We start from the raw sequence: 10,314 nt of genomic DNA, 5'->3' as shown, positions 1-10,314 counted from the left end.
ATATATATATATATACGCACATACATAGAGAGATAGATAGGTACATATATACGTGTGCGTGTACGTACATCGAGCTGGCAGAATGGTTAGCACGTTGGGCAAAATGCTTATCTGCGTTTCGTCCGTCTTCGTGTTCTGAGTTCAAATTCCGCCGAGGTCGACTTCAGTTCTAGTAAAGCGCCGAAAGGATTTAGTCTACCAAATCGACCCTGTACATTTTTGATTTTCAAGTTTGGGACGTATTCTAATGGTCTTATTTGCCGAACCATCAAGTCACGGGAACGTAAACAAACTAGCATCGATTGCCAAGCGGGGGCGGGTGACAAACAGAATAACGCACACACTAAGACGTGTGTGTATATATGTGCGAGTGTGTGTGTACATTCACAACGGGCTTCCATACAGTTTCTGCCTAGCAAAGAATTGGTCAGTTTAGGACTACAGAAGACAATTACCCAAAGTGGCACCACACACACACACACACACTGCCTTACTATGTGGTCGCTCGATCTCCTTGAAATAGCAACAAAATTCTCCCTCAAATCCACTCTGCACAGACATATTGAATAATTTTCATATGTGTGTGTATTACCTCCATATAAAAAAAAAGCTGTGATGGTCACGGTTGGAATTCCATAAGCCATCCATATATCAGTTCTATGAGAGTTGACCTGAAGTTAAACTTCAACAGAGACAATCAAACACATCAACAGTTTTAAAACTTTCCTCTTCCTCCCCCTCTTTCTAACTTTCCCCCCACCCATCTCTCTCTCTCTCTCTCTCTCTCTTTTCATGATGCTTTTCACCTTCTTTTTCATAATCACCTTACAATCTCTTTTTCTTTGTGTAGGTATCTCTCTCTCCCTTTCTCTCTCTCTCTCTCTCTCTCTCTCTCCCTTTCTCTCTTCTCACTCCTCTTACTCCCCCTTTTCTTCCCCCTCGTTTATTTCACTATTTTATTTTACTCTTTTACTTGTTTCAGTCATTTGACTGCGGCCATGCTAGAGCACCGCCTTTCCTCGAGCAAATCGACCCCAGGACTTATTCTTTGTAAGCACAGTACTTATTCTATCGATCGCTTTTTTTTTGCCGAACCGCTAAGTTACGGGGACGTAAACACACCAGCATCGGTTGTCAAGTGATGGTGGAGGGACAAACACAGACACACAAACACACATACATATATACACACATATATATATATATATACATATATACGACGGGCTTCTTTCAGTTTCAGTCTACCAAATCCACTCACAAGGCTTTGGTCGGCCCGAGGCTATAGTAGAAGACACTTGCCCAAGGTGCCACGCAGTGGGACTGAACCCGGCACCATGTGGTTGGTAAGCAGCTACTTACCACACAGCCACTCCCTCCCCCTTCTATGTCTTCCTGCCACTCCCTCTCCCACTATTCCTCCTCATTCGTTTATTACAATATTTATAAATATACATTCACATACATTCGTGCACTCGCACACAACTTCGCTTACTTAGATATATGTAAACACATTCTAATTTAAATATGAATACACACACACACACACACACACACACACACCTCAATATAAACAACACTAAGTACACACGCAAATCAATTGTTGAAATATACACAAACACACACAGATACGCTTTTCTGTGCGAGTCTATTTTGACAAACACGAGAGAAAGAAACAAATACTGAACAAAAAAGGAAAGAAAGAAAAGAAAATATTGTAGAAAGAAACGAAGAGAGGAGGAAGTAAAGAAAAAAAAAGAAAAGCAGGCGGTGGGGGTAGCTTAGATGAGACGTGAGACAAGGTGAGAGAGAGATCATACCTGAACAGCAAGGTAAATGGGAGCGAGATGGAAGCCATGTGAGAAGAAAGATTATAGCTGGACAGGTGAGAGAGAGAGAGAGAGAGAGAGAGAGAGAGAGAGAGAGAGATTGACAGATAGAGAGTGAGATAGATAGATAGATAGATAGATAGATAGATAGATAGCGATAGACAAGGAGAAAGAGATAGATAGATTGACAGATAGATAGATAGATAGATAGGTAAGAAAGAGAGGGAGAGAGCCATAATACCTTAACAACCAGTTCGAGGGAGAGAAAGAGGTTGGGGTGTAAACCAGGTGAAATGACAGAGTCTAGCTGGACAGGTGAGTGAGTGAGAGAGAGAGAGAAAGAGATGAGAAGAAAGGAGAAATAGGCAGATTTATAGATAGATAATGAGAAAGAAAGAGACACCATACCTGAACAGCCAGGTGAAAAAAGAGAGAGACAGGCAGACAGATAGAAAGACAGGACGAATCGTGAGAAGGCCAAGCTGATAAGAAATCTCAGAAATGATATAGGAAAGATAAGGGAAAAGAATTAAAGAAAAAAGAAAGAAAATATGGTCAGAGGTATTGCTTTTGTAATTCTTCTAAGGTACACAAACACACACACTTACATAAGTATGTCCTCGTGCACAAATGGAAGAGAACATTACGGTGAAACTAGAAAAGCGGTTAAATTTCTAAAGTTTACAGATAAATGAGAGAAGATTTTAAAAAACAATATCGTCGGCAATAAACAACAAGAAACAATGAAATAATTTAACAAAAAACTATATAAATTAATAAAGGACTGAACCAGTGCGTGTGTTTATTACCGGCATAATGCCTCTCCCAAGGTTTAATTGAATTTTTAAAAGGCTATAAGAAAACTGTAACTTTAAGCATGACAACACTAACGAAATATGTATGGCCATAACATGAGACAGGAATACAAACAGTGAAAAGTCTTTCGCCGGTAATATATATGTGTGCGTGTGTGTGTGTGTGTGTGTGTGTGTGTGCAATTTGCATGCGTGTACCAGAGTGTTGTTTGATTTCCACGCTCCGAAAACAAACAAAAAAATGACGGAAAAGGGTTTGTAACTCCACTTTGTATCGAAACTACGACAGCAGCGGTAACACTAGCTACCAAAGCAAGAATAAACGGCAGCAACATCAGCAAAAAAAAAAATGCAATTATTAACCATAAAGACAACTGCAACAGCGAAACCATTATGAGCAACAGTTTGAAAACTTGTAGGACAACAACAAAGAATAATAATAATTTAAAAAATGATAATAATAAAAAGAACTGGCTGAAACAACGAAAAGTACAAAAGATTAGCAACAGGCTGTAAACAATCTTACGGATCTCGGATTATATTTTAACTAAGGGAGATAAAAGTGGGGAGAAGTGAGAAAGGTTAAAATGGGAGCAAAAAGTGAGTTTTGTCTCTTCCATATTGTCTCTCATCTCTTTCTTTTTTTTCTTTCGTTCTTGCTTTAATACCTTCTCTCTTTTCTTCTCACTTACGGAGCTGAGAATGATCTGCAAAACAAAAAGATAAGCCCTTTCCATTTCGGAGCTTAATCAACTGATTGCAAACCCCTACTAATTTTTTGTTTATAGTGTGGGTGATCGTTCGTTTTCATTCACATTGTAAATAACCCTTGAAAAGAAAAAAACACACAAATACATGGGCGTCGTAACATTCCGTTTCTCTTCCGCCAAACGTTGACACCTGGTGCTTGTCTCGTTACTATTTGATACAAAAAAAAAGGTAACTTTATTTATAAATATATAATTTAAATAAGAAAAGGAAGAAAAGGAAAAGCTATTTCAATACCTAACGAGAGCGAATGAGAGACCTGCTGTTGAACTTAACACTCTCACTTCCACCCGTACTCTCACACTTCTCCTCACGCTCACCTTCAGCCTCTCACTTCGACTCATCCTCTCTTTCACCCCTCTTACTTCCTCTTATGCTCTCCTTTACCCTCTCACTCACACTCCCCCTCAAATCAGCTGAGTTCGCAACACTCGATACTAGTTATTTTGATTCTTGTTTAAACTAAATAGACCGCTTAAAACTTCTTTACTCCACAGTATTGGTCTTCTCGGGAGTGGCATGAACATTACGACATCCTATCTTTCCTATTCTACTTCTTTCTTCCTCCCCACCATTCATTTCTTGTAACGTCTAAAATAATGTTCTAAAAACAGAGGAAAACAAGCCCATTTAAACAGGATTAAGTTGTAAACACCTACAAAATATTTCAAGTTTTTTCTGGTTTTAGTTTTTTTTCGCTGTTTAGCGAGAATTTTTCCATTTATTTATCAACCATATTGTTGTAAAGTTTACTTTCTTAAATTCTTCCGGAGTAAAGAAAATAATTTCAAACAAGTCCTCAAACGCGACTGCTCCCTTTTCTTGTGTCTATGTAGAAAATTATTAATAATATTATTATTATTGTATAAAAGAAAAAAAAACACAACAGTAATAACAGCAACAAAATGGCCGAATCCAGCATTGGTCAAAATGTGCGGACGTTGGAAGGCCATGCGGCTATGTCTATGAAACGTACCGGACCGGACGACTTACGATGGATCGAAATACAAAACACAACGTTCAAAAATTGGGTGAATGAACAGTTGCCGGACGAAAGTGCAGTCTCCGATTTGGAAACGGGATTAGCCAATGGAATCAAACTTATTGCTCTTGTGGAAGCCTTACAATCGAAACCTATTGGACGAAAAATCTGTAAGAATCCTCTTAACCAACATCAATACCTGGAAAACTTATCTATAGCATTGGATGCCATTCGGAAAGACAAAGTTAAACTTGTTAACATCGGTAAGCAAATAATATTTTTGTTCCGTTTGTGGTTTTGGGGCTTTCGTGTTTTAACTGTTGGTGCTATGTATTCTTTGATAACGTTTTGACTCAGTTCTTTGCAACTTAGCTTCGTAGGTTCGATCTACGAGTCTACGAAATTAAGTCGCATGGAGCCAAATCTAACTGTTATTTAATGATAAATGTAACTCGTATCAAATGTGTCGAATGCCACATTCTTTCGTTTGTCCACTCGACTATATAGAAGTATCAAATTCTATTTTAGATGTGCTTTTATTCTTGACTTCTACACAACTGGTCAGCGGCATAGTTCCTATTTATACTGCCTGATCTTGCGTTCATTCCCCTAACCACGAAAAACAGAAGGGAAAGCATCCGACTTCTTTCTCTTTTGGGGGGTATCCAAATGGATTTTTCGCCCAATATTCTACACGCTATATTTTATAGCTTTATCTACTTCGGGTTCCACCGTTAAAATTAATGTACATCACATATAATTATGTAAAATTCTGTTCCTCCCCACCTGAATGTGGGTGGGGTTCTTTTGTACTGTCATTTGGAGCAGAAAGCTGCAATCCGCCAAAATCTCAAACAAATTTAATTTCTAAACAATACGAACCAAATTAGTCGAGCAAATCTGGTTCTTATTCTATCGGTAACTTTCACCAAACCGCTACGTTACTTGGACGTAAAAAAACCAACACTGGTTATCAAATGGCGTGGGGATAAAAACAAACACGCATATATTCAGTTTTCGTCTACCAAATCCACTCACAAGGTTCTGGTCGGCTCGAGGTTATAGTAGAAGACACTTGCCCAAGGTATCACGCAGTTGAACTGAACCCAGAACCATGTAGTTTGGAAACAAACTTGTTACCACACAGCCATACCAGTAGATACAATAGTAATTTCTTTATTGCTCACAAGGGGCTAAACATAGAGGGGGCAAACAAGGACAGACAAAGGGATTAAGTCAATTACATCGACTCCAGTGCGTAACTGGTACTTATTTAATCGACCTCGATAGGATGAAAGGCAAAGTCGACCTTGGTGGAATTTGAACTCAGAACGTAACGGCAGAAGAAATACCTATTTCGTTATTGCCCACAAGGGGCTAAACATAGAGGGAACAAACAAGAACAGACGAACGGATTAAGTCGATTGCATCGACCCCAGTGCGTAACTGGTACTTAATTTATCGACCCCGAAAGGATGAAAGGCAAAGTCGACCTCGGCGGAATTTGAACTCAGAACGTAACGGCAGACGAAATACCGCTAAGCATTTCGCCCGGCGTGCTAACGATTCTACCAGGTCGCCGCCCTCCAGTAGATACGATAACATCACAGCATCGGGTAACACAAAACTCATTGAATGTTTTTAAAGATGTCATTGACATCTCACGTAAACTTACTGCTGTGCATACACACATTGTTGCCCTCACACACACACTTACACACCACTACTTCTCACCAGAAATGATTACGGAATTCTGCTTCTTGTAAAACGGTTTGCTTTAAGAATAAAAATAGCGGCGGACCCCAATTCTCTGGTGGGAAACCCATAGTTAATATTCAATCGGCGCTAACCCTCACTCCAAATATCTAGCGTTTGTGCTTAAATACGAAATTATTACTACTATTGAATATTTACGTTCGGAGTTCAAATTCCGCTGTGGTCGACTTTGCCTTTCATCCTTTCCGGGGTCGATAAATTAAGTACCAGTGAAACACTGGGGTCGATGCAACCGACTAGCCCCCCTCCCCCATAATTCCAGGCCTTGTACCTATTGTAGAAAGTATTATTATTATTATTATTATTATTATTATTGGAGCAGCGAGCTGGCCGAATGGTTAGCACGCTGGGCGAAATGCTTAGAGGTATTTCGTCTGCCGTTACGTTCTGAGTTCAAATTCCGCTGAGGTTGACTTTGCCTTTCATTTTTTCTGATACGTTGAAATAAGTACCAGTTACGTTCATTTTATTTTCTTTATTTTTATTCTTTAGATTTTTTTTTTTTTTTTTTTTTGTTTCCTCTTCAGGATTTCTCTGTTTTGAAAGTCCCTCGCAGACATTTAAAATCTCAAACTAAATATCGATTGCATCTGCTTCAGTTACATGGGAGAACCGACATGGAGTGGGGACATTGCATCGCCTTCTCACACTTCAAAGAGAAAAAGGAATGTCCCCCAAAACTAACTAAACGAAAACAAAGCAGAATTGTTTCTTCTTTGAAACACTGATCTAAGTACTTACCCTGGATTTGAACTCCGACATTACATTTGAGTCTGTACACAAATAAACATAGGTATTACCTAACTAAGCCAATTAAAAGAGACCTCTAGAGCAGCGATTTTTAAACATTTTGCCGCGACCCACTGAAGGGTCGGGACCAGGGGCGTGCTGCCTAGGTAGGCAAGGTAGGTAGTGCCTTCCCTGAATAAAATAGATCGATAGTAATATTTTCCTTTTATGGCAAAATATGCCCCTAATTCAATAAAATTATGAAGGTTACTCTGATTACTATGCATAAAATGCAATATATCTCTTCAAGGTTGTGCCCCAGTATGGCCGCAATCCATTGACTGAAACGAGTAAAAGATAAAAAGCAGACGGTGTCTATTTACTCAAATGGGTTTCAAAGAGGTAAGGTGTGTGGCCTGGTGGTTAATGTATTGCATTTGCGATCGTAAGGTAGTAGTTTCGATTCTCGGACTAGGCGGGGTTGTGTTGTGTTGTTAAGCAAAACAAAACACTTTCTTTCGCATTGTTTCAGTCCATCCAACTGTAAATGAGTTCCAGCAACAGTTGGAGAGTTAACTTTGTGGTGGACTTGCATCCCGTTCGGGGTGGAGGGTGGAATGTTGTATTCTCAGTCATTTATACGCCACAGAAACTGGATTAAACGCCGGCTTTATGAGCCCTTCGACTCGTGACAGATACGATTTAAATGTTCTTGGTCCCTTTGTGGTGTTAGTGGGTTGTGAGAGTGCTAAGATTGATGGTTAGGTGAGGACGCGGCGCAGTATACAAAATTTGGGCGTGGCAAAAGCTTCAGTGAGCTGAATTTACAGACCTGGAGAGTAAAAAGATTTTGAAAAGTATGGAGTGCAAGATCTGATGTGTTAGAGTTCAAGTGCAGAAGTTTAGCAGAATCGCTAGATCGTCGGCATATTGTTTACAGCGCTTTCTGCATTGTTAGAAACTTTCTTGTTTTCCCTTTTCTTTTTCTTCTTCGGTACTACAATGCTTCAAGCGAACTACAACGCTGTTACGCAATCTGCTATCTTTAAAAAGGAAAGCTATTCGTAAACTAGGACTGCATATAATCCTAGCTATTCACAAGAGGTTGAGCGGTCGTATACGGAGCATCTTTGATTATAAGGTTTCTCAGTAATTCACCAGAGTTACCATCAATCAATCAGCATTGGACAATCTATACGAAGAGATAGGATGGTTGTGGTTGGAAACAGAAAAGGGAAATTTAGAAAACTTTTAAAAATGAAGAAAGTTTTACAAAAATTAACTTTATAATTCGGGCACAAAAGCCCATCATCAGAAAGAAGTAGACTTGGAAATGTCCAGATATACCGATTCCATTGCCTTACTGCTAGGAGCTGAGGGAAATTTTGCTGCCATGTTTAGCAGGTCGAGAGATTGCATGGCATAAGTTGCTTCGTTAGCTCGTAGTGAGCCGATAGTAGTAGTTTAGCTGGTATGTCTGGCGACTGATTGAGATCACACTTCGCAAAAATGTTTGTAAACAAACTGCCAAAACCATAGTGGCACTTGAGATGTGTGTGTGTGTGCGTGTGTGCGTGTGCGTGTGCGCGTGTGCGTGTGCGCGTGTGCGTGTGCGTGTGCGCGCGTGCGTGCGCGCGCATGCTTCGGAGTGTCGGGTTGTAAGCGTGCAGTCATGCTTCAGAGAGCGGGAGAGAGGTGTATGATGAGTTAACGGTGTGGTTATGCAGCGACCGATTTCATTTAAATTTCTTAGAACCGAAAACTGTGCCTTGGTATTCTTTCATGCCGCGTATCAAGCAACGTGTTGTGTGGAAGACAACGCATATGAGAGGTCAAAGGTCAACCGTCTCAACTAGAAAGCGAGAGAAATTTATAACGTAAAGCTCTATATATGTATATATATATATATATATATATATATATATACATACATGCACACAAGGGGTGTGCTGAAAAGTTTATGGCTTTAAAGATGTCGCGAAAGGCCTGGTTGGAGGCCCAACCTTCCGAGTTCTTTTACAGGGCTCAGAAAACTGAAGGGTGGATGCAATAAGTGTGTGAATTTAGATGGGTAATATGTTGAATAAAATCATAATTTCATGATCCTCCTGTATTTTCTTTCACCCGAAGCAAGGAACTTTTCAGCACCCCCTCGTTTATGCACATAAATACGTGCAAGTGTGGTTGAGCACTCCACAGATACGTGTACCCTTAACGTAGTTCTCGGAGATATTCAGCGTGGCACAGAGTGTGACAAGGCTGACCCTTTGAATTACAGGCACAACAGAAACAGGAAGTAAGAGTGAGAGGAAGTTGTGGTGGAAGAGTACAGCAGGGTTCGCCACCATCCCCTGCCGGAGCCTCGTGGAGCTTTTTAGGTGTTTTCGCTCAATAAACACTCACAACGCCGGTCTAGGAATCGAAACCGCGATCCTATGACCGCGAGTCCGCTGCCCTAACCACTGGGCCATTGCGCCTCCACACGGGTATAGATATGCCTGTAGGTAATACACAAACATTTACATGCAGATCTTGTCCAACAGCAGCAGTGTTCAATTCGCTTCGGTTCGTTCGCGTTGCACAGCAAACAACAATGACGACGTGTGCGACGACGGCTAAACAGAGAGGGAGAGAGGGAGGGGGAGATGGAGGTCAGAGGATAGGGAGGAGTAGGAAGAAGAAGGGGAAATGGGGGAGTGAGCGTGAAAAGAATGTGGCGGGGAAGAGGGGGTGAGAAAAACACAAAGTGTCGGTAGATGTCACCAGCTGTTCTACAGAAGTAAATAGCGTTGGCTCTGGGGAGCTGCTGTGATGAGGTAACACGAGTGAAGTATGTGGAGTGGAGTGAGAGTGAGTGGGGTAGCAGTCTGGTGGTGGTGGAGGTATGAGCGAATAAATAGGTGAAACAAATTGTCAATAGATGTCAGCAGCTGTTCTATTGAAGTAAATAGCTGCGGCTCTGAGGAGTTGCTCAGATAAGATAACACGTGGAGTGTGAGAGAGAGAGGTTGAGAGAGAATGGGAGTGTAAACTAAATGATGAGTAAAGCCAAACTGAGTGCTGGCGATGGAGGTTGGCAACCGGTGCAAGTGAATGGGTTGAATAGATGGAACAAATTGTTTATACCGAAGCAAAATAGCTGTAACTTTAAGGAATTACTCCGAGAGCTTAACACAAGAATGTGGAGAGAAAGGTAAAGTGATGGAATGAGTGAAGGCAAGCTGAGTGGCGAGAGTTGAAAGGACGTGGGCCTGTGATGCGAGTAAAAGGAATAGGGGACAGTGGTGTTGAGGCTTTGTTGTCCGTATGGCCCCTAAGTTAGTTCAGATCATCAAGCTAATACATTTCTTATGCACGTCCTCATGTTGTCCGTTTTTATTCGTTTATTTGAATTGACTATATATATATATATATATAT

At 40.7% G+C, this 10,314-nt stretch overlaps 1 protein-coding gene across 1 annotated transcript in view; it reads left to right on the top strand.

Moving 5' to 3' along the window:
- The first annotated feature begins 1,605 nt into the window (after positions 1 to 1,605).
- LOC106873036 (filamin-B) overlaps positions 1,606 to 10,314 on the top strand; it is a 164,815-nt gene continuing 156,106 nt past the window's right edge. The window contains exon 1 of the mRNA XM_052974705.1: positions 1,606 to 4,654. Coding sequence (XP_052830665.1) covers positions 4,315 to 4,654 — 340 coding nt within the window. The 5' untranslated portion in view covers positions 1,606 to 4,314. The remainder of the gene's footprint in view (positions 4,655 to 10,314) is intronic.

The sequence above is a fragment of the Octopus bimaculoides genome, chromosome 19, assembly GCF_001194135.2.
Source record: "Octopus bimaculoides isolate UCB-OBI-ISO-001 chromosome 19, ASM119413v2, whole genome shotgun sequence".
Taxonomy (NCBI): domain Eukaryota; kingdom Metazoa; phylum Mollusca; class Cephalopoda; order Octopoda; family Octopodidae; genus Octopus; species Octopus bimaculoides.
The sequence above is the reverse complement of the archived record's forward strand: the minus strand, read 5'-3'. Positions and strand labels throughout refer to the sequence as shown.